This window comes from Telmatherina bonti (genome assembly GCF_933228915.1).
Source record: "Telmatherina bonti genome assembly, chromosome: 4".
Lineage (NCBI taxonomy): Eukaryota > Metazoa > Chordata > Actinopteri > Atheriniformes > Telmatherinidae > Telmatherina > Telmatherina bonti.
Window position 1 is genome coordinate 29277818 of NC_136622.1, and position 24213 is coordinate 29302030.

The 24213-nt window shown below is 38.0% G+C and overlaps 2 protein-coding genes across 2 annotated transcripts in view; both read right to left on the bottom strand.

The window, feature by feature from the left end:
* Nucleotides 1-15: 15 nt before the first annotated feature.
* On the bottom strand, nt 16-7333 carry LOC306755512 (glycerol-3-phosphate dehydrogenase [NAD(+)], cytoplasmic). Its single transcript, XM_079239918.1, has 8 exons — nt 7262-7333; nt 6254-6431; nt 5955-6095; nt 5660-5798; nt 5254-5366; nt 4716-4952; nt 1162-1268; nt 16-1079 (listed from the first exon to the last, which is right to left on the bottom strand). The coding sequence occupies exons 1-8, from the start codon at nt 7303-7305 to the stop codon at nt 983-985; spliced, it is 1056 nt and encodes a 351-aa protein (XP_079096044.1). The 5' UTR covers nt 7306-7333; the 3' UTR covers nt 16-982.
* Nucleotides 7334-15868: 8535 nt separating this feature from the next.
* Nucleotides 15869-24213, bottom strand: part of LOC306754841 (acid-sensing ion channel 1-like) — a gene marked incomplete at both ends in the record, with an annotated part of 48730 nt that continues 40385 nt past the window's right edge. The window contains 8 exons of the mRNA XM_079238932.1: nt 15869-15988; nt 16215-16294; nt 16385-16476; nt 16889-17042; nt 17393-17449; nt 17586-17736; nt 19011-19138; nt 19303-19453. Coding sequence (XP_079095058.1) covers nt 15869-15988; nt 16215-16294; nt 16385-16476; nt 16889-17042; nt 17393-17449; nt 17586-17736; nt 19011-19138; nt 19303-19453 — 933 coding nt within the window. The remainder of the gene's footprint in view (nt 15989-16214; nt 16295-16384; nt 16477-16888; nt 17043-17392; nt 17450-17585; nt 17737-19010; nt 19139-19302; nt 19454-24213) is intronic.

Sequence of the window (24213 nt, forward strand, 5' to 3'; positions counted from 1 at the left end):
AGACCGTGAGATCAGAATTAATTTATTTGAGACGAATAGAAAGTTTCCATCACAAACTAGCCGAGTTAAAACTTGGTTAGGCAGGATCACGGTAACAAATCATGCAGTGGATGGATGTTAAGCAAAATGATAATTCTGGTTAGCTTTTAACTGTTCCCCTTCAGGTCGGCTCTAAAAGTAAAAAATTCATTTAGGTTCTCACTTCCAAAATGTGTTCTTTGAAATCAAAATATTTGAGTATTTGTTTTCAAGTTTGACAAAGTCCACATAAATTAGCAGCTTTAAATGGCCGGTACTCTCTTCTGGGGTTGTATAGCATCTTTTTCAACTCCTCATTTGGACCTCCTCCCCCCAAAGGCAAAATAAGCAAAAAGTCAAGTTTCTTTTTTAACATTTAAAAATGGGGGAAATAAAAAGGCCAAAAATTGACACTCGTATAGTTTAAGGCACCTTAGCTTAGTTAAAAACAGTTGCTGTGCGTTTGACAGGATGTCCATTTACAGTACAGAATTATGCAGCACAAGTCTTCACTGGACGGCAACAATAATGCTTTAAGTAAAACAATCTACTAAATCCAGAACGTAACTGGATTCATTATTTACTCACATAGAAACTAAATCAGTCAATGTCACATTTTCATTCAAATTTAAATTTACAACTTAAGTTGAATCATGTTAAGCATTGATTACAATGTCTGATTTTTAATCAAGATCTTAAAATGGATGCATTTCAGGCAGAAGAGCTAAAGAACAATTATCCTTCAAGTTTCAGCACAACTTCAAATAAAAAGGAAGTAGTTAAAAATGGTTTGACTGGACTGAATCTACACACATGCAACCTCATCATGGATTCGCTGGCTGGAGTCGTGAAGCTGAACGACAGCTTTGGAGTGAGGAATCACATCCATGGATTTCTTTTTGGGGACATAAAAACAAAAAAAGTGGTTATGTTCCCAGTTAAGAAGGCACTCAGTTTTTGCTTTTCACATGTGCTCCGGGTGGTTTTGCAAGCAGCTGATGAACTCTGTGACTGGATGGCCCTGGTAGCAGATCTGATACACTGCATTGAACAGAGGGAACCTGTACAGGAAGGAGGTGTTAATGCTCAGTTGATGCTCTCTGTAGCATTGATTACAGCAAGTGTGTGCATTGCTCGACTTACTTGTCAATCAGGTTTTTGTGCTTGAGGATGAGGTAAACTTCAGCTGCTGTTGCTGGTCCCTGAAGCTTCTGACCATTTAGCATCTCTTTCTCCAAATCCTCGATGGACTGAGCGAGACAGGCGCAAGTTTGGTGTCAAGTTGAAAAAACAAAACAAATATACACCAAATGATGCATTAAATGTACATAAAAATAACCTTCAAATAATACATAAAGGGTTTAATGTTGAGGATTATCAATCGATAGCTTTAAAAGGGTTTAATATATTTTCTAATGTACTTTTTGTGTAATGCAGTAATAATGTACTACTACCCACCTACAATGATGTTTGGACAGTGTAAAATGTAAAGAACGATTACTTACAAATCATTTTCAGTCTATAACATTGCAAGAAGTATTTAATGTTCAATCTTTTTTTTCTTTTTATTATTCGCAAATATTTACACACTTCGACTTGATCACTTTAAACACGATCCTAAAAAGATGGAACAAGCTAAAAATTATGAGTTAAGGAATTTTAAAAACATTGAACATCTCAAAGATGAACAGGTTAACTGGAAACAAGTATCGTTACGAGGTATGAAAGAAGCAACCCCGAAAGTCTCAGTCATTAACAGGGAAGAACTGGGTCAAGTTTAACACTTTGTGAACAAACAGTCCGTCTTATGCGCTTCTTAATTTCTGGATTCTGAGCCTTTAACATCAGTCAGTGAACAAAGCAGTCATTTGGCTCATTCTGGTAAATTTACTTTTTGATGTTCAGCAATGTGTGTCGTCGGTTGGAAACAAAAATTGTCCATAATATCAAAAGATCCTGAAAATCTGCAGGAATTTCTGCATTTAAGCAGCAAGGCTGAAAACAAACATTGAATCTTCATGACCTTTCAATCACACAGGTGGTGCTGCATTGATAACGCATCACTCTGGAACGGATTGACTTCACCAAATGTTTTTGTGATTGGTGATCATGATGGTTCCTTCCTATCCTTCCCGTCTTTAATGTTAGTTTGTTTATTAGCTCCCTATTGTCTGTCAGTTCATAGCAGCTACTCTTCCTGGGGTCTCCACAAAATGATCAACTTATTAATTCATCTACTTAAACTTCATAAACATACAAGCACTCAACAACAACAGACACCAAACACAAGAACACTTGCTCCAAACATTACAGCCAACACAATAGCATGATATTTAAATTCCTCTTTCCATGCTAAGTAATTATATTATTTCATCACTCTCCAAATAAGCATCAATCAAAAAAAGATTTCAACATTATTTTTCTTGGAGAAATAATATATAAAGTGTTGGACAGCTCTCCAGTTCGTTGTCTCTGATTGATGCATGCCAATGATTTTGCACATAAACATTTTCCATAACCACATGATGCGTCTTTCCACATTGTTGTTTAAAAAAAGCATAAGCTACTTATTGCATCAGTTGGAAATTAAATAACTTGTTGCCAGGTGAAATATAATCGCTCATGCAATAAATATCCAACAGGAAGCATGTGGCTACTTGCTTAATTAAATACCGGTGGCGACTTTTTTTTCCTTTTTAATTTTAACCAGAAATTGGGGCCTGAAAAGGATTTGCACATCATTGTTTTCTGTTTTAAACATTGTCTTATTGGAGTTGTGGTTTATCTTTGTATGGCTTCTGAAGTTTAGATTGTGCTGCACGATCTGTCTTTAAAGAGTCTGGGCAAGTATTCAGCAAATAACGTCTTATTTCACCTGCAGTAAAATTCATGACATAAGTTAACCCAAGTTGACAGGGAAGGGCTACTTCAGAGAACATAGATAGCTAGATAGCTAGCTAGCTAGATAGATAGGACTTTATTCATCCCTAAAAGGGAAATTCAAATTGTCTGGCGACTCAATAAAACACTAAAACAATCACTCTTCCACCTCTCAGTGCGTATTAAACATAAATAAATAATTGCTCAGACAGACATAGGTTAAAAATATATATAACAAATACACTATTCACAAAAAGTTAGGGATATTCAGCTTTTGGGTGAAATTTCACAACAAGCCTAAAATGCATTCAAACCTGTACAGGTGAACTTAATGTGATCTTCTCTAAGCTTTTAAATGCACATGTCCAACTGTTAAATGTTTCAATAAATTTTGCACAAGTTGCTGTTCTCTAACAAGGAGCTTAATGGCAAAAATCACGGCAGGTGTGTGATCCTTGAATTGACCAATAAATGTCCTGGTTCAATTACAGCTGGTGTTTAAACAGTTGTCCTCATCATGCTGTTCACATTTTGACATCATGAGACCAAGACGACACCTAACAATGGAACAACAGTCCCTTGCCATTGCGATGCTTCAAACAGGACGTTCTCAGACAGAAGTGGCCACTGAGCTTGGAGTGTCACAGAGTGTCATCAGCAGGTTGCAACAGAGATATGGAGAGACTGGAAGAGTCACAGAAAGGCCTAGAAGTGGACGTCCTTTGGCCACATCCCGTGCTGATGACCGCTACATTGTGAACACTGCCCTGAGAAACCGGATGATGAATGCCACTCAACTCCAGGCACGTTTAAGAGAGGTGAGAGGCACCCAAGTGTCACGTCAGACCATTCGAAACCGTTTCCATCAGCGTGGTCTGCGTGCTAGACGACCTGCACGGGTACCTGACCGCACCACCAGGCACAGGCATCATCGTCTTGCATGGGCCAGGGAGCATTTACGCTGGACGAGGAACCAGTGGGCCTCAGTGCTGTTCTCTGATGAAAGTCGATTCACACTGAGCAGAAATGATGGCCGGCAACGATGTTGGAGACGTCAGGGAGAGCGCTATGCATCAGCCACTGTTGTCACCAGGCCAGCTTTTGGTGGTGGCGGTGTTACAGTGTGGGCAGGGGTGTCCACTTGGTACAGAACTGCCCTACACTTTGTGAATGGTACAGTGACAAGCCCATACTACCTGAATAACATCATTAATCCAGTGATTGTGCCCCTACATGAACAGCACAGGCCTAATTTCATCTTCATGGACGACAATGCTCCTGCTCATCGAGGCCGCATCATCAGGGAACGGCTGTTGGAGACTGGTGTACCTCAAATGGAATGGCCTGCACTCTCTCCAGACCTGAATCCCATTGAAAACCTGTGGGATCAGCTGAGCCGTCGTGTAGAGGCTCGAAACCCTGCACCCCAGAACCTCAATGACCTGAGGGCTGCCCTTCAAGAAGAGTGGGATGCCATGCCTCAGCAGGCAATAAGTTGCCTTGTGAACAGCATGAGACGTCGTTGTCAAGCTGTAATTGATGCTCAAGGGCACATGACGAGATATTGAGACGTTCAAATTTTTTGTTGTGATGTAACTACCATTGTTGTTACCTTTTGTGTTGAATGAATTTTTTGAGATGAGGAAATCAGTAGTGCATCCTTCTCCTTAAATGTCTTACTTTTATGATATTATATCACTGTAGCATGAACATATTGCATTTTCCATAAATTTCACCTGAAAGCCAAATATCCCTAACTTTTTGTGAGTAGTGTATATATAACATAGCGAGAAAAAAACAAAACAAAAAACTCTCACCTTCCCCGTCTTCACAAAAGCTTCAGCTACTTTCCGGTTGCGGCCGCCATAGCAGGTTGTGATGAGGTCGGCCACGCCGCAGCTCTCCAGGAAGGTTGCAGAGGACACAGGCCCGGCAGTGCAGAAAATGCGAGCAAAGGCGATCATCTCCATCAGGCCCAGCCTGATCACTGCTGCTTTTGTGTTGTCCCCAAAGCCCAGACCATCACAGAAACCTGCGCCGACCGCGACGATGTTCTGCACAACAGACAAAAGAGAAAACTAAACAAAATGCTGCAGATGTAAAAGGCATGAGATGCACCTACCTCCTCTGGACAGCTGCAGACAACCTGGAGAATTAATGGCATTCTGCTAATCCGTCCCATTAATGAATGGACGAACTTCATCATCTTTCTCATTAAATTTGGAGCATTAATCACATCCCTTCATCCCCCTGAGCCTTTCAGAGATTATAACCTCAGTCTGAATGAAATTGACTTCTCCTTCATTTTCATCCACCTACACATAGTTTTAAAGAGAAGTTGAACATGTGGCTCACCTTCAGAGCTCCACAGATTTCCACCACGTCGTACTCCTCTACAACGGTTACTCTGAAGTTGTTGGTCTGCATGAGCTCCTTCAGCAGAGCCCCGTGGTTTTTATTCTTACATCCTGCAAGCAGAAGAATGTTAGCATGGCCTGCAGCAAGCTGAATTAACCCACCCTGATGCAATAATCCAGCTAATAATCCTTCCCAAGGAGGTGTGTTGCTTTTATTTTGTTGCATACTGAGAGCAAATCCTATGAAGCATGTAGATGCAGAAAGGAAGGACACGTCACACTGGTTATTAAATGTACTGACCCAATGGATGCCAAAAGCTGGAAGTAGGATTACCTCTACATTTGGATTTTCCAATCTTGATCAGAAAAATATATATTCTCATCAAAACAGCGATCAGACTCACCAATAGTGGTCTCACAAAACTTCTCATCAGCAACCTCATTGGCAATATTTGCCCCCATCAGCACGCTCATGGTAATGCCGAGTTTCTCTTGGATCACATCAGAGATGAGTTTAAGTCCTTCAGGCCCTTCGTCGACACCCTGGAAGAACAAAAACATGCACAAGGTAGTGTACTGAAAAATAACACACATGAAAATGCATAAACTTGACATCACATCATCAGACTCCTTGTAAAGGCAAAACTAAACATTTGGTATTATAAACAAACAAACAAAAAAACCCCAGTAAAGTCAGACCTTGATGAGGGATATTCCCAATGCATCGCTCTTAATCCTGCCCTTCATGGTGTCGCACACTTTGCCGATGAATTGGTGTGGGATCACAAAAACCAAAATGTCTGCATCACTGGATGCTTCCACCAGGTCTGGCACTGCCAGCTGAGGGAAAGAAAGGAGAATGTGAGGATATTATAAGATAAATGAAAATAATATGCAAATAAATCTAACATAAGTGTTCTTAAGTGTTAAGACCCTGCTGCCTTTGGGGCCAAATTATGTAGATATATGCACAAAAGGTTACACCAATAACCACCTACCACATTTGTTGGAAGCTTGTGTCCAGGCAGATACTTCACATTTTCATGGCTTGTGTTGATTATTTCAGTCAGTTTGCGCTCATTTACCATCTCCTCAAACACCCACATTTTGACTGTGTTGTCAAAATTTGGATTTTTGGCAGCATTGGTACCCACAATCTTGGCGATAGCAGAGCCCCTGTATTGTGAACAGGTTAAGGTTTACAGGTCAAAGTTTATTTGGCACAATGTTAAATTTACTGCAGTCTAACATCACATGTTATCAACATTTCTTTGATACTTTTATTGCTTTTCTTTGAGCAGCGCCGCCTGACACGCTTCAGGTATGAGTTTACTCACAGTTCACCAAACTACATTGAGAAATCTACATTTTTAAATGTTAGCTTATTTTAACAGCTTTACTGTAAGAGTTCACCCACAACTTTGTCGTTTTTATTCTTATTTACGGGCAGAAATGATTTCGGCATTAAAATGTTAACTTTAAATCAAACTTCTTTCCAACCAATGCTACAATAATAATACATAGTGTAAAATCACATAATAAAACAAATTAATTTGGGCTAATAAACCAAAGATATATGCCGAATTTACAGGATAATTTTGCTAATTTGTTTTATGCTTGAAATGATGTATTTATCCCTTTGGATTTTCCAAGTCGACGCGATTGTTGGAATTTCTTGGAATTTTACATGGAAAGCTGCGTGACAGCGAGCTAATATGCAGTACACACATTACGGCTGACTTCAACAGCAGCAAAAACCACCAAAACTGACATGTGATTAGTTTTCTGAATAGTCAGCCAATTTCTCAGCAAGTGACTGAAACTAGAATGTGCTCCAGCTAACTAAGCTGTTTGTAGTTTCTAGTAATGGAAAGGCAAATCAAACTTCACTCTTGTCAGTATGGAGAGCATCGGTAGAAAACTGCACCTAACGACGTGGCAGCCCTGACGGTAGCATCTAACCTGACCTGAACCTGACATATCATCACATCAACACGTGAACTTGCCAGTTTCCGGAGCCCACGATGCAGACTTTCTTCGGAGCTGCCATTGTGAGGAGATGCAGAGCTGAATGGAGGTGAAGCTGCACTGACTGCAGTCCTGTTATGCAACAACACTCTGATTTTATTGGCCTGTATGGGGGGAGACACCGGACCGCCCATTCAGTCCAGTCTTGGAGTTCAGCAGGCCCAAGGTAAAGAGGACAAAGATCTGGAGATTAACTTTTATGACTATGAACTGCTTCTCATATGCAAACTGCATTATTCAAATGATGTAAAACTAAGTTTTTATTACAGCTTTGGTGACTGCACAGAATCACAATTCAGATTAAAAAATATTAAGTGCCCATGTTGCAAGTTTCATTAAACCTTTTCTTGATTACAAAAAAAAGTTTATTTCACTCTTTTGCACTTTCCACTATAATCTACATGCTTTAGTTGTTCAGATCTTGATGTAAAAATCTTTTGTATGTGCTCAGTTTGTAAATTGTTTTTTTACTATAAACATTGTTGTTGCTATTTATAAGAAATCTCAAATTTAAGAAGTTTTTTTTATGTTCCCAATATCCCATCTTACAAAGAAGTCCTATTACTTTTTTTTATATTGTTGTATAAGATGTTTTGTATCCATATTTTTAAACAATAATTTGGATTAGAATGACAAGATAACTAAACTGTAAAGACGATTAGGTGCTTTTTTTTCTTTTATGAAAAACATGCTTTTATTTACCTAAAACTGAGACATTTTCTTTTTGCTATTTTTGTATGTATATATTTTATGTGTGACTTCCGGCAAATCATGTGGTTAATAATTAAACCAAGAAGTTTATTATCACCATCTCTACTATAACATCTTCCATATTCACTCATATTTCACCTTGTCCTACTGTTTCCAAATGGCATAATGATACTTTTATTTAAATCCATGGATAATTTACCTCGACCAAATTATCTTTTAAATCTAATAACTTCCTGTGTAATCCTGCAAGTCCTCCCTTGTGCATTATATACAGTAGTGTGCGTGTCCAAACACAGATGTGACTTCACAAATTGTCACACATTGTTTCCATTTTGTCAAGTACCTTTTTACCCATTCCAGCCTCTTCTCTCTAATCCCATTATGTTATAGCTTGTTAGTCAATATTTTGTGATCAATGGTGTCAAAATCTATTCTGATATCAGTAAATACTCTTTCTGCAATTTGTTTTCTATCTTTACAATTTGTGAATGATAGTATTAACTGCAAGGGATGCTGATCTTTTATGTCTTAAAAATGAGATTCTTGGTAATGTTTCACCTCTATCTCTGATTTCTCTTTCCAACTTTGCTCTAATTTTTACAAACAATTTATTAAAACGGCTGGTTATTTATTTTAAATTAGTCATTTTCTCCTTATTTTCAATAAAGTAACTGGGATATGTCATTTGTTTAGAACTATTACTAAGTTCTTTTACATTATTTCTATCTATGTTTTTCATTTTTCTTTCATGTTTTTATAATAGTGGTTGAGATGAGTTATTTTTCTTCTTACTGGGTTTCTGTGATCCATGGACAAGAATTATTTTTAGATTGGCTGCAAATTATTTGCTTGGATGACATTTAAAATATATAATTGGAATATAATGAAAAAATTCATGAAATGCTCTGCTAACATAAAAAGTTACATAAAAAGTTCCACTGTTATATGATAGCAGCTCATCTTTCAATGCATTTACTACTTCTTCTCTTCCAACTCATTTGTATTTTACATATTGTATCTCTTTACTTTCTTGTCTACATCTTCACAAACTAGGACATCTTTTTTTTTTTCAGTTATTCTCCACTAATTATATTTTGCCACATCTTACATACAGTTGTGTTTCTGTTGACGGTTCCAGATACAGCGCACATAAAACAAATAAGCAGCTGCACTCAATTCTACTGCAGCTAATATAGATAGTTGGTTCTGCAAAAATCACAGTATAGCTAGCTTACATACTAGTCATTGAGTTTTTGAATGTATGTTTTAATAATGTTATAGTTTAGTTGTATTCTGTGTGGTTAATTAAATGTTTGCAATATTCCCCACCGCAGTGGAGGCTACTGCTCCACAACTTTTAGCCTGGTCATTGAAAGTCAGAAGATCAACGTGGGAGGAAATATGTGTTTCAAAGGGCTGAAACAAAAGAGGACCTTGTTGTGTAAGAGCTGGAAAGCAAACAGAAAGGCAACAAATGAAGGAACTAAAGTCAGCAGTTTGGTTTCCTAGAGCAGGAACAAAGTGGGAAAATCCAGCTTACTTTGCTTAAAAATATACATACAAGCAAAACGGGAATTACAGATGAGTGTCATTATTTCAGAGCCAGACTAGACTCGATCTTGTAAGAAAGAATCCCAAAATAAGAATGTGGACACATACAGAAAGCCCTTAAACCCTTTTGTGACCTCTAAATGTGGAAATACCTCAAACCTGCTGGAAGGGCGGAGGCCTGGTGGGAGGCCACACAAACATTTTCCTGTACCACCACAAGTTACTGGACTGTTTACAAAACATTCGAATTTTGACAAAAGATATTATGAAAGTAAAAGACATTTTATATAATAATGACTCGAACGATAACACAATGAAAACAAAAAACATGTAGCTCTATGAAATTCAAAACTGCCAAACTACATTAAAAAGTGAAGCATTCTCGCACCAATTGTCTCCAGGAGATTCATACTTTACCATTTAGTATAACAATATACTGTATATGATGTGGTGACAGATGTGCATGTATGTGGGTATATATATCAGAGGTACACAAGCCTGGGTATATCTCTCAGCTGGCCTGGGAACGCCTTGGGATCCCCCCCACAGAGTTGTCAGATGTGACTGGGGAGAGGGAAGTCTGGGCTTCCCTGCTTAGGCTGCTGCCCCCGTGATCCGATAGAGAATGGATGGATGGACAAGCCTGGTCTTTACTATCCTGCAACTTTTAGGTGCAATGCTTCTGCGACACGCCTGAATCAGATGAGTGTCTCGTTACCGGGCCTCTGCAGAGCTGGATAACATGGAGATGAGGCAATTCATCCATTTGATTTATGTATGTGGGAAAAAGGCTGTATATAAAGGTTGGAGGATAGTAGATCTGAAGGACTAGACTTGGGAACCTCTGGTATATGTGAACATATTCAGTCAATAATTTATTGGTTAGTGAATCTCTTATCTACCTCGATTTCTCTCTTCTAGTGGCCGTACAAACTGCAAAACATAAATCCCTCCACATGTACACTCTACGAGTGAATTACTATAAGAAAATGTCTCATTTCAGTGGATTGGATCAGGCCACCAACAAATGTAATAATAATAATAATAATAATAATAATAATAATAATAATAATAATAATAATATTTAATTTCCTGTTACAGATTTTATTTCTTCATTTTTATTTAATGTAAGACAGTAAGACATACTAAATAACGTTCATATGGGTGAACATGGATGTGTAAAAGCGCTTGGAGTGACTATTAATAAAGGTGGATTGTTGGTTTATTTTTTTGTTTTGTTGTTTCTAAAGCAGCTATGTATTTGATATAAAACAGTTCCATACCGGTGTCATATCTTGGTTAAATGGGCTGCATTAATACAGTGATTTTCAGGATGGTAGCTCTCGAGGAACGGAGTTGGAGACCACTGTTTTAGAGCATGACATCATCTCACCAAGCAAGATGCTTTTATGTCAAAGCAGAATGAGACACAGAATATGAAGGTGAATAAACAGAATGATGAATCGCCACAAGAAATAATCTAGCAAGATATCCCTGTTTGTTAATCACTTGGAAGTTGTGTAACATTATAAAGTATGTCTGACTAACAGACTAACCAATGGCCTTTGTACAATATGTGTGAAGTGTGAGCCGTGTTGGTATTTGCAAACTCTGGCTGCTTTGTGAGTAGATCAGTGTTTCTGCTGCCCTTTCACTTAGTATAACCATGACGTTTCAGTTTAAATTTAGTTAATTTTCACCGACAATTTCACTTACAATTTCACTTAAAATTTCACTCACCACTTGAAGCCCAGACTCTTGCCCTTTTAGTGCTGGAACAACCTTGACTCATGGCATTGGTCTTCCTGCAAAGCCAGCATCATAAAGTGTAGCTAACAAGTCCAAATATTTTTAAGACTATATTGGTTGCCAGGAAGAACAAACTGTATACGGATTCAGTATATTCAGACAACTGAAAAAGGTAAACTTGTAATTTACAAAAAAAAACCAAAAAAAAAAAAACCCCTCCACCACCACAAAAAAAAACAAAAAACAAAAAAACCCCCCAAAAAACAAACTTAAAACTTAAGAGCCATACTCTGACAGCTAGTGATGGATTACTTATTTCTAGCAGAAAAAAAGGCATTGAAAAACATGGACTGCTTGGAGATTTTGACCACACAAGGAAGCTACAATATAAGATTTTGAGGTTGTCCATATATACTCTTTTTGTTGATATTGTTTTGTGCTTTGTGTGATGTTTCAGTGATAATACATACTTTAACACTGTAAAGAAAAATAAAAAAGAAAAAAGAAAAACTTGCTATGGGGCTTTAAATAGTAAATTATGGTTAAGGTAAAAAAAAAAAAAAAAAAAAAAAGTCCAGAGGAAAAATGTATTTCTGCTATTAAACTGTCTGGATTTGTTTCTCTTCCTCAGAAGATTGTCCTTTTAGAAACTCACCATCATTCCAAAACATGAGCGTAAATGATAACAAAGTTAAAATGAAGAAAGTTACATAAAGTCAGCGTTTAATGTTTAATATAACTGCTGCAAGTCCATGATTCATCTATACATGACCAGACTAAAACAGCATCTTTTCATTTGTAAATGCATTTCCTTTTAAAAGCATCAATTTTAATAAAAGCCAAAAGAAAAGCAGAGCTGTAAAAAAATGCATGACATCATGCAGCACGCTAACAACAACCTGACTGTTTATTTTCATGTACTGATGGGTACAGCTGTTGTGATTAGAACAATGCAGAAACAGGAAAAAAGAAACTTTAGATAAATAAACCATCTACAATCATATATACAGAAAACTGAACTGAGACAAGCAGTTAGCCTATGCTAAATAAACCCAACATGTACATTATACACAGACCCAGCTATGCTATCACATTAACATTACTAATCACAGTCATTTGAATATCTACATAAAAATACAGCCGACGGTATGATTGTGCTTGATAGTAACACAACACAACTACACATTCCCATTTCTTGCTGAGACTAAAACTGAGCTCAGAGTCAAGTAGGTTCACTGTGACAAAACATTTAAGATGTCAGAAGAGAAATTCTTGAGCATGCTCACACGCTTACAGAAGGCAGCATTTTCCCATTTCTCCTCATCAGCTTCTGAATTTGGTGCCAAAGTTAGGGGGCTAGACTGCAAAAAAAACCAAACGCACTCAAGCACACAAACAGATAACACGCAGCAAGACACGCTCAAAGTGCAGTCAGATGATCTGCTGGACCACATTTATGATGCCTGCTGTACAATGCTACATGCAAATCGGAGCCCTAGAAGATAGAAAAACACATTCAGCATCTACTTATCTGCGTTGTTGTGATGTCTCACTGTTAACACATCTGCAGTGACCTCTCCTTTACAACAGATATGATGAACAACATTTCAATTTGTATGACATTCCTTTACATGAATGTACTTGAAGATGTGTGTGCTCCTGACAAAATATGCTCTCAGTTTTAATGAAAGTATAAACTTGGCACAAAAAGGAACTTGACTTTTGTTGATCAGTTCTTCAATAATACCAGTTGGTGTTGTACTAAACTATTCTGGAAAGCCGGATAAGTAATATTTACAACGAGGCACAACTTGTAAGTATAACGCTTCTGTGGAATGAGGGACACAGCTGAAAACGTGCCAGAATCCCTTACAATCTTCTCCAGTTGGTATTGAGTCCTGCTTTTGGTGGATTGAATTATCACGCTCTCAGTAAGATGCAAAAAAAAAAAAAAAAAAATTCATTTTACATTATCAAGTACCCCAGTAAGACATGAAAGATCCAGACAGAGTCTCTTGGTACCTCGTTCTCACACTGGTTGCCACTTTGGTTCCATTTTGTGCCTTAACCAGGAGTTGTTGAAGACCAACTGGTTTGCATGAAGCATTAGTGCAGGACTGGTTATCTCTTCTTGAGAGCCACAGTCCTTCAAGTGTTAGGAGTTTCCTTGCTACAACAAACCTGACTCAGAAGTCAGGGTAATTAGCACACTGGTGCACAGCTTGACACCAAAGTCTGTTCAAATCTACATATTAAGTCTGACTCTCAAAGACCGAAGTTAGCCACCCCTGCATTACTGCTTGTGTTGGTCACTCTGGCACAAACAGTCAACCCACATGGGTCGCTGCGTTGCTCATTCCACAGAAGCTAAATCCTGCAAGCTGCAGCTTTTTGTAAAGGCTGGATAACACAAATAAATCGCCTCATTCTCCCTTCCAAGCACCTGCACACGTTAAACACCATTGGAAAGCTAAGATGCTTGACATATGAATGACGTAAACCTTTCCAGGCTTTCCATTCATAACTATAGATTCAGTAAATACTTATTTCAGACCAGTCATGAATGCAATTTATCTGTAAAGCCATACTGTACTCATATATTTGTATAATCTTTAAAGGATTCATTACTATGGGGATATAGAAATAATTCTGCCTTTAGACCTTCTAACTCAAAAATAATGCCGGCTATCACTGGGAAAATAAATTACAGTGGTTTGGCAGAGATCTGTGCAGTATGAGAACTTCTAGTCACTACTGAAATCAAGTAACTTGTCTTTTGATGTTTGAATATCTCGGATAAAGTGTCCTGATTATCCAGGTAAATATGAATAACTTTCTCTAATGCCTCAGTGATGCAGTTCAAATTTACTGAGCCAAACAAACTGAGTCATTCTCCTTGTCCTTTATGACGTTATGTTGCTAAAACTTAATATAGATGTCATGACTTACAGAATACAGAGGAATTTGATCATTTCTTTTATGCAAATAGAACCTACAAATTTTCTACAGAGTTAACTCAACAGTGATGAGTTTGAAGATGCTGACTAATGTAAAACCTCCACATCAGTTCTGTAATGAAGCCAAGAGAGAAAACATTTTTGGAAGTCACTGTAATGAAATCCTGGGTTAACCAGCTCTTGGACTTGTGATAAAAAAAGCAAGATTTGTCGTAATAGTGAGTTAATTATGTCACTATCTCTAAAAAGCAAGGATTATTTTGCTCCAGGGTTCAGCAGCGATAATGAAAGATGAAAGTTGGTGTTAATCTTTGTGCTGACTGTTGTTAACCATCTTGAGGTTTTGAGGTCAGAATCCACCCATTAAAGCTACTGTTAGCAAAGTTACTCAGATTATGTAGCTTTCTGTATAAATTACTTATTGATCAACAAATTAACTACAGGAGGCCTTTGCCTCATCAGATGTCTGAGCTGGTGATAGTAGGAAAACAAAGGATACTAATAGCAGTATGAAAGGTTTCAACCAGTTGTTGGCTGAAGGAGCTTGTGACAAATAGTAGGAAGATGAATGATAAATCCAGGTTCCAGACACTGTAAGGTCATGTCTGGATTGTGAATATTAATAATATCTGATGTGAACAGTACAAAATCATCTAGCAATGTAAAAAAGCATATGTTCATCACGTCTGATATCTAACTTCTTTCTTTTTAATAATAATAATAATAATAATAATAATAATAATAATAATAATAATAATAATAAATGCTTAATGGATGTCTCAAATTTTCTTCACTCAAATCTTCCTTCAGAAGACATAAGTGAAAAAACTTCAAACAAAAAAGGGTCAAGCTTTAATAAAAAGGTCAGAACGACAGCATTAGCAAACACACATCTGCTCTCCATATGCAAGTCAGGATGATGAAACTAATTTTCCCTCCATCTCTCAGTTTGACAACCCGTTTACGCAGTGCCAGCAGCACTGACAAGAGAAACTAAAAATGAATTAATGTCTCTTTGCATTTTTTATCCTACTTCTGTTACTTAAAATGTATCTCTAAGTTAGCCAGGTTCTACTTGGCCCATAATTCTTTGTGATGGCGTTGCCTGACAGATGAGGTAGTACATGGTATTAACAGAACATACTGAGTACTAGAAAGGGCAGATGGTCTTAAGATGAGGATGGATGACATGAATATAAAAGATGAAAAGCTGGATAAGGAGGGGATAAAGCCAACAAAGTGATAGCAGAACTGAGAAAACTCCTGCAAATGAACAACTAATACACACAGAGCCTAATCAAACTCACAGGTAACGGATAATAACAGCTGATTTACCACACGCACATCAACCTTCATTAAGCTCATGCCGTTATTTACTGAATCTGTTATTAAGCCTTGAAAATGTGTTAAAGACGACCATGCAGTTATTCTGCCATCACAGCATGTTGTTGACTGGTTTCTGCTGCCCTCCTGTCTCTGTGGCCGTCCCCTCGCTTCAGGCACATGACTGTGTTTAACGCACGGCTCACAAAGCTTCACCAGGCACAGTTCACACACATCCTCTGCTGCTGTGAACAAAGTTCAGGAAAGAGTTTTCCTGCTGAAGGCTGCAGAGGCTCAATGAAAGTTACTGACGTGACACTTGACGTCGTCTAAGCTCAGGACCGTTCCCTGGTCGTTGTTGTTGTTGTGCTTGTGCTTCTTATCGGAGCAGCGACACAGTTTGTACTTAATCACCTGGGAGGATTAAAACAAAAACAAATGCAATTTAAACAGGAATAGCAGGAGAAATCTGAGGTGCTTTTAAATTATTTAATCCTCAGACTAAGTGAGGAAGGAAAGAAGCAGTTTCTGCAATGTGGTTAAATTCAATATAAAATTAATAACTCTTAAAACTAGAAGTTCAACGTCTTATTAGCATCTAAAGTGTAAGTATTTTTCTTCCATGTAAATACTTTCTTACCTCATAAAGGTAGTCAAATATCTCCAGAATAGTCAGAATGCTTGCCCCAATAAAAAGCCCCATCTGACCACCAATATCACCTGGGGTAACAAAATATTGAGAAATAGGAATCATTTAAAATGCAGCAGCAAGATTAACCATCTTTTCTGTATAAAAATGTACAAGTATACCTAAAAGTCCAGCCACTTCATAAGCCTTCTTCTGTTCAATGGTTTCATAGTTGAGAGCCTCAAAAAAGATGTCTAAAACCAGAATATTCTCCCTGTGGAGGCCAAACACAGAAGGAAAGACTTCAAATGCTTCAGATTATAGCTGGCTTTATAGTTGATTTGGTTCAGTTAGGAGTGTAAAGGAGTTGAGAAGGGATTTTAAACATCTTTATGGGATTTCCTCTCTTTCTTTGTAGTGACCAGTTTAAATTCAGAATTATGACCCTGATAATTTTATCAAGGTTACCAGAGACTGTCTGACAGAATCAGGAGGCAGAACTATGATTCATTGCTGTAGTGGAAAAGCACACAGTGCAGTCTTCTCTCATGTGATTGTAAGATTATAATAATTAAACACAAGAAGTCAAACAAGTAGTAATGAGGGGGTTTTAATTGCAGACGTGTGCAAATATTTGCACGTTATAAAATGATTTCTAAAACTTCATCTATTTAGCTGATACTTACTTGATATACTGCTCAGATTTGTTGTACTTCTTTGCAAGATATTTGGCAGAGGCCTTACTGGGGATCTTTACAAAGGACAGCTCTTTGCTGTATCTGGTCATGTTGCAAGGCGTCTCGCACACGCAGAAATCATTGTCTCGTTCCACCAAGAAGTCTGGAGAGAAAAAACACCACAGCACAGCTTGACCTTTAGATCAGTGCGGCTGCATCTTCAAGACATCATGGGATGTATGAGTGTGTGTTTACTTGCATTATTGATGCTTTACAGATATAAAATTGTGGCTGCCCTTTTCCATAGTGGAAAAAAAGCAAGTTGTAAATAAATAAATCACTAAATCATGGTAAGCAGACTTGGTTTAAGTTAAGTTTAAGTTCAATTTTTGATTGTTGTTAGATTGTTGTTATGATGCCCTTCAAAGGGATGGAAACGACCTTGTGTGTGTGTGTGTGTGTGTGTGCATCTGCTTTTTAAAAATGTAGACATGGCCAAAGCCTCTTCCTTACCGAGAGCTGGGTCAGCACATTCTTTGTACAGCTCGGGGGTGCAGTAAGGCGCATCGCCTGCAGCCAAAGCAAGACACATCCATATCAACACATTTTTCTTTCCTCTCACACTGAAGTGTCTAGTAATTTCTCTGCAGCAGTGTGATTGATGTAACACTAATACAGCGTAGAGAGAGACAGAGCGATCTCCTACCGGGCATGTGCACCATGCGACAGTTGCAGTTGTCCACCAGGTACCGTGTTTCACAGTCAATGCGACAGGCTGTGATGCTGTAACTGTCAAAGAAGTCTGAATCCATGGGCGACACCTTACAGTCTCCCCACGGTGGAGGCAGATATATCAGCTGCAACAACAACAACAACAACACAGCTTTCACATCTGATAGAAATTACCCCATGAAAGAGAGATTAAAATGAAAATAAAGAAAATAAAAGACAAGAATTACACATGAATCAGCTGCAGCTACAGACAGATAAAGGAGCAAACAAACACATTATGTTGTTTTGTCCCTTTGCATGAATAAAAGAAAATGTTTTAAATGATGGATGTGATGCTACTGGTGCGATTCTGACTTAATATTGACAATTTTGGCAATAATTTATATAAGAAATAATAATGTAATATTCTCATCAATTTAAATGAGAAATATCTGGAAATATCCCTAAAAAAATGAAAAAAAGAAAAAAAAACCAACAAACAAAACAAAAACAAAACAAGCAAACCAGAAAACAAGCAGCAGGCAAGGTTTTGAGCAAAATCCAGATTGAGCCTATTCTTTAATTTCTTTAAAATGTTTAATTTCTTGTGGAAGAGAAAGGAAAATGATTACAGTTTCCTGTAAACAGTTGGCATAATTTGTTTACTGTTTACTGCTTGGTTATGACCCTAACTAATTTAACTACTAAGGAACAAGTCTGTTTGTTCTCAACTAGAAGCCCAAAATGCAAAGTACTCCAATTGTTAAAGTATGTAAGAGAAGAACTCAGTTTAACCTTCAAAAGGTAGGTAAAAAAAGACGTTTAAAAAAACTCACGGTAGGTGTATCAAATGTTTTGATTGTAAGTTGGAAATATATTGTATAAGTAATATGATTTTCTTTTAGACTAGTATTATTTGTAATTGTAAAAGATTTTATTTAAGGTAGACTGAATTTTAAAGTCCACATTTTTAAAAGAATATTTTCCTGAATGTTTCTCTTCTTTCAGTCTTGGTCTGATTAAAAAGTAGTTTGTTCCTAAAAACGCAGCAAAATTGATGGTGTATTGTCTGATTATCGAGTGATAAGGAGAAATATTTTGGGTCCATTGCTGGAAATCTATTCAACTTACCAGACACCAACTTTTTCATTTTATAAATAATTTGAAAAACTTGTAAGAACATTCTTCTTCTTTGCTTAAAGGATGAAATTATCTTGTTTTAAGGGTTTGTTTAATGTCAGTGGTGCAAACAATGTAAACTTTTCTCCTGAACTTTGTGAACAAAGGGGGGGGGGGGGAGTGTCCTGATATTTTCCAAAGCTGAATCATTATTCCAGAAATACCACATGCAACATTGCTTTTTTAAATTTTTTTAATTTTTTTTAAAGTTTAAAAAAAAAAAAAAAATCATTTTATTCACCCGCTGTTCCTGGCAGGAAACAAACGTCTGGAACCCGGGTGCCACCCCGAAGCCAAGCTGGTCAATGAAGGGCGGCTCATCTTGACTGTGAATCTGAACTTTGACCCCAGCTTCAAACGAAGTCTCATCTGTGATAAAACAAAGGGGTGAGTGGGATTACTGTGAGAAGTTCATTCATTCATTAAGTTTTACAGTCTGACTGAGAGACATTAATGCCCACATGAACCACAACAGGAACCCCGCTGTCAACACACACTGTTAAAATAGTACTGTTAACCACATCTGCTCTTACCCGTCTCCCCCCAGACTGGCAGATATTCATCCTGCTGAATGTCTAGCATGAGCTCCAGTCCATTACCCATCCCTCCTTTGGTGGTGATGAGGGGAGGGCGCCCATCACCACCAGCGTTGAAGGTGTAACACTTCCCGTAGCGAGTGAAGACCTGAGGGACAAATGAAAAGTTGAGTAGTTAAACCACTGGAGGTCAGTGTTGTACCCAGTTTCCAATCTGTGTGTGCCTGAACATGTGTGTACATGACAGATAGTATGAGTGAAACGGAGAGAGGGAAAAGTGTGACAAAAAGAGGAGTGAGAAGGAGAGTGGAGAAACGAATGGGAAAAATTGAGGTTTTCCTGTGGGTGTTTGGGTTATGCAATCAACCCAGAGAGGAGATGGAGACTGGGAAACTGGTGATTTAACATCCCCTTGCATGCTCTTTATGGCACTTGTAAAGGACCTGATGTTACCATGGAGACCAAGCAAAATGCTACCTTAATTTCCAAGGAAATCTGAGACACGAATGTTAAATTGAGCCTCTATGAAAGAGCATCAGCCCATGTGATAGGCAGAAAGAAACATTACATGTTGTTTTAAGCTTTACATGACCCTTACATTAAACTATTCAGTATTGTACGAGTCACATAACCAATGCAGGGAGAAGGAGGGAGATAGTGGGAGTGCACAGAGTGATGGAGGGTTGAGATGCAAAGTGAAGGAGACAGAAAGATAGCAGTTGTTTAGCTGCGAATGCTTGAAGCAAGCTATTGTTCAGCATTTTGGCGCAGGCTGACATATCCATGATTAGAACGAACAAACCAACTGAGTAATTGTCGAGAAAGAGTTTGGATATTGCCGAAGGCGGCATAAACATTCAGGCTATCTATCTTGTAAACTCAGCAAGAGCCTGCCGCTATCTGCAGCAGATGCAGACATCAATCTAAGATAGAAAATAAAAAAATATTCAGTGCTAAAAGAGCCAACTGAAAGGCTCAGATAATGTATGCGCACATTAGACTTATAAAAAATGAGGAACAGAAAGCTTGTTTCAAACTAAAAAGACCTTCACACCTGTCTGACATAAATGATGAATTTAGTTATCGCTGTACTTTCACAAGTCAACACACTGATCTTCACAGCTGCCTTACGCACACTGTGCTTGACCGGTTTACATTGAATTCCATTTGAGAGTCTGACCGAGGTAAATGGTGTTACAATATGAGGAAAGTTGCATGTCTTGCATTATTTTGTTGGACTCAGTCCAATAATTTTATCTGATAATGTGTAGTGTCAGCTTCACGCGGAGGTGGAGCGAAATAGAAGTTACCCCGGCTTGCATTGTTGCCATCAAGTGATGGATAGTTTTCACATTTAGTCACTTTGTTTACTAAGAAAGTTATCTCTCAGTTCCACATGTATTCATTCAGTGCATGGCATATTTGAATAAATCTGTTTTTCTTTTGCTCAGCTTTTCCAGTAATTGTGTTGGCATCTTTGCACTCATTTCCCATGCCAAGGGCCTGTGGCATTATTTGAGAGGTCAAATGTGATATTATAGTTGAGGATCTTCTGCTTGATTTCAGGTCCCCATATTATCTCATCATGATACCTCCAGTTCGGAGAGCATGCAAGTGACAGCATTTACACTAGTGCATTATTTTATATGAAATTCACAAGCTAGTCTAAGAATATCCTAGTTTTTACCCTTTATGGGGCAAGTGACTATTTTTGATTGCTTTGTTTTCTTTCATATTCAGCATGAAACTATTTTTTTTTTTGTTAATATAACAACAGAGTGGAGGTCTTGCTACATATTAGACGGACAATTTTAGGTTAAAATTTCTAATTTCAAGGTATTTCATTGAGTGCCCTATAAAGGGTTAATCAAGGTAATTTAAAGTGTAAAGCTTATTTTAAACTGGTTTTAAACACTGAAAGGAAATACATGGATGAGGTACGCCATCATGACACCTTAATGCTGCTCTATCTATATTAATCAAAATACAAAAAAACTCCTTGCTATCTCACAATGTTAAAGCATTTTTCTGGTTTTGTACTGTAGAAAAACATCATATTCCATATACTGGGAAACCAGGCAGGCAGAGTCCAACACTGGAGACCAACCCAACAACCATTCAGGAAATGAACAGATAGAAGACAATGGTTTTGCAGGTAGAAGTGTTTAAAGCCTAAACACACACAATTATTCAAATAACCCATTTTTTCTTTTAATCTTTTTCGTCAGTCACAAACCTGCCAGAAAGATAAAAGCAAGTGAGATTTTCTGGGTTAGCCGTAATTCCCATATCACTTTCTGTCCAAAGTCGTGTGAGTAATGCTGTGGTGGCATTTAAACTAGATTTGCATGCAAACATTTGCCAGATGTCTGAGTAAATATGATGCTCTTCTCAGCAATGCAAAGACAAAGAACCACATTACACAACAGCAGCAAATCCAATAGAGAAGAAATACCTACCCTCTCGTGACCAAAGTTTTCTGTATAACACAGAAATTCAGTCTAGAAATGATGCCTCTGTGGAAATATTTGAGTCTGGATTAAAGTAGTAACTTGACTGACAGACTAACATGATCAGCTCTTAAGCCTTCCTGCTTCCATGCCTTAAATATCACCCAGAGGACACATATCTTCTTTGTCCATCTTCTACTGAAGTTGGCAGCTACTGCACACTCATTCTCACATATTGATCACAGACTGATGGATCATTAAACATCTGTAAAAGAGAAAGCGGTAAGGACCTCACTCCACAAATGAAAGGATAAATGTGTCAGACCATCCAATGGCTGCACCTCATAAATAAATCAATCATTACATAAAAGTTAAATCGTGTATCTGAGAAGTGTATTGTATTCCACAGTTGGTGTTATGACATGGCTGGTAGGAATAAAACATAAGTGCTTATAGTCTGCAGCTGCACGTTACAGTAAATAAATAAATTATTATGCACATTGAAAAAAAGTCTTCCTTCAACACAGATCATATGGAACATCAGCTGATAGATTTTGCACCAAATACAAAGTCAAATTCTGACTTTGAAGGTTTTCTGCAATTGAAGGGTTTTAAGCAGCAAAGAAATCCTTTCATAACACAATTTGATTGCTGTAATCTTCACTGCTCCCTGATCAATAAAAACTGTCACTCACACACAATTTCCCATGTATTGAAAAGCACTCAACAGAGCTTAGCTGCAATAAATCATTATGCACATAATTATCCATATCTGTTTCTATAAGTACATCAAATTTTCAGAGAATCTCTAAATGACAAATCCATGCACTTTGCCATCCATTTAGTGAGGTCTTAATACAGTCTTGCAATCTGTGACCTGCTAAAAGATGTCTCAGCAGGCTAAGTTCAATCCATTAGTGCTCTCTTGTTTTATGAGGATGTTTTGAGAGACTTGAAAGCTGTCTCTATAAAGTGCAAACACTTTCACTGTTATTAGGCTGTAAGCTTAAACAGCCACCTCTGGGAAAATGCTGTATTGTGGGCTACAAGGAACCCACAATGACCAGCAAGAGTCCCAAATAATAAAAAAAAAAGAATAAAATAAAGATGTCATGAAATGAAATTGAAACAAACACATAGGCAGCTGCTGCATACTGTGGTGCAACCAGTACTTTGATCTGATGAAGACTTCAGCTGACCTGGAAAAACTGGGAAATTTCACACTTTGCTGCTTTCCTTCATACATGAATAAACATACAAAAGCAATAAAAGGATTCATATTAATCGGGATATGAGGGTTTACAGCAATGCTTGTGGGTTTGTCAGGGCTTCTTTATGCTAAATGTCAACGTTGCCATGCTAGCATGCACACAGTGTGGATTTTAAAATGTTGCTATATTGTGGGGACCACCACCCCAGTCTGCCAGTCCAGAGGCACTGGGAGGGGCTCAGAGTAGAGCCGCTGCTTCTCCGCATCGAGAGGAGCTAGTTGAGGTGGTTTGGGCATCTGCGTGTTCCAGGCACGTCCCTCTGGGAGGAGACCCCGGGGAAGACCCAGGATGCAGTGGAGGGATTATATCTCTCGGCTCAACTGGGAACGCCTCGGGATCCCCCAACAGAGTTGGCAATTGTGGCTGGGGAGAGGGAAGTTTGGGCTTCCCTGCTTAGGCTGCTGCCCGCCCAACCCCAGATAAGCGGCAGAGAATGGATGGATACTCAGCATAAAATGTCCTGTTTTTTAACAATCTTAATTTATGCTGGTTAGCACTGAATGCTGAGCACAACAGTGGCAGATGGGATTATGTCTGAAGTAGATTGCTGCACCTCAGAAAAAAAAAAATCACATGTAGTAATCAGTAATCCCGTGACTGATGTCTCACTGATTAGTGTTTGATATTTGATAACCATCTGAGCAATAATACAACAGAAGTCGTGTGCTTGGATTTTCCAGGAACAACACACTGAAACTAAATTCAAAGAATGTTACTGAGTTGTCATTTCTTCATGGGACATTTTCTTTCTCATGATGGAAAAATCTAGATGCTAAATACTATATTTAATATTTGCAGATGATTATTTGAAAAGCTTCCCCCAATGCAAAGCCCTAAAAGGACTTTGCAGCTGTGGAAATGGCAGGTTGACCTTTTTGCATCACTGCTGGACAAAAAAAAAGCCTCTTGTTTCCAAAGAGAAATACCAGGAAAAAACAACACTGTGACCCCATGTTAAATTCAGTCAACATGCATCATCCTTTTGTCTTATTAAGCTTCTCATTTTGCATGCATATAAATGCAGCTTGTAACAGATACTCCATTTTGTCATCTGTCAGTTGTGTTTAGTGAGCTGATATGAAAGGTGCCTTAAAATAAAATAACTCGTATTAGCGGGACAGAAATGCAAAATGATTCAAAAATAAAAACCAAACCACACACTGCCCTTGCGTTAGGCAGTGAATGAA

Bases quoted from the DNA above. Each gene is read 5' to 3' on its own strand.
- LOC306755512 (XM_079239918.1), bottom strand. From the start codon at position 7,305: ATGGCAGCTCCGAAGAAAGTCTGCATCGTGGGCTCCGGAAACTG. The intron at 6,432-7,261 runs GCAAGTTCACGT...TTCACAATACAG, and splicing joins ATCGTGGGCTCCGGAAACTG to GGGCTCTGCTATCGCCAAGA. The intron at 5,799-5,954 runs GTCTGACTTTAC...TTGTTCTTCCAG, and splicing joins TGGGAATATCCCTCATCAAG to GGTGTCGACGAAGGGCCTGA.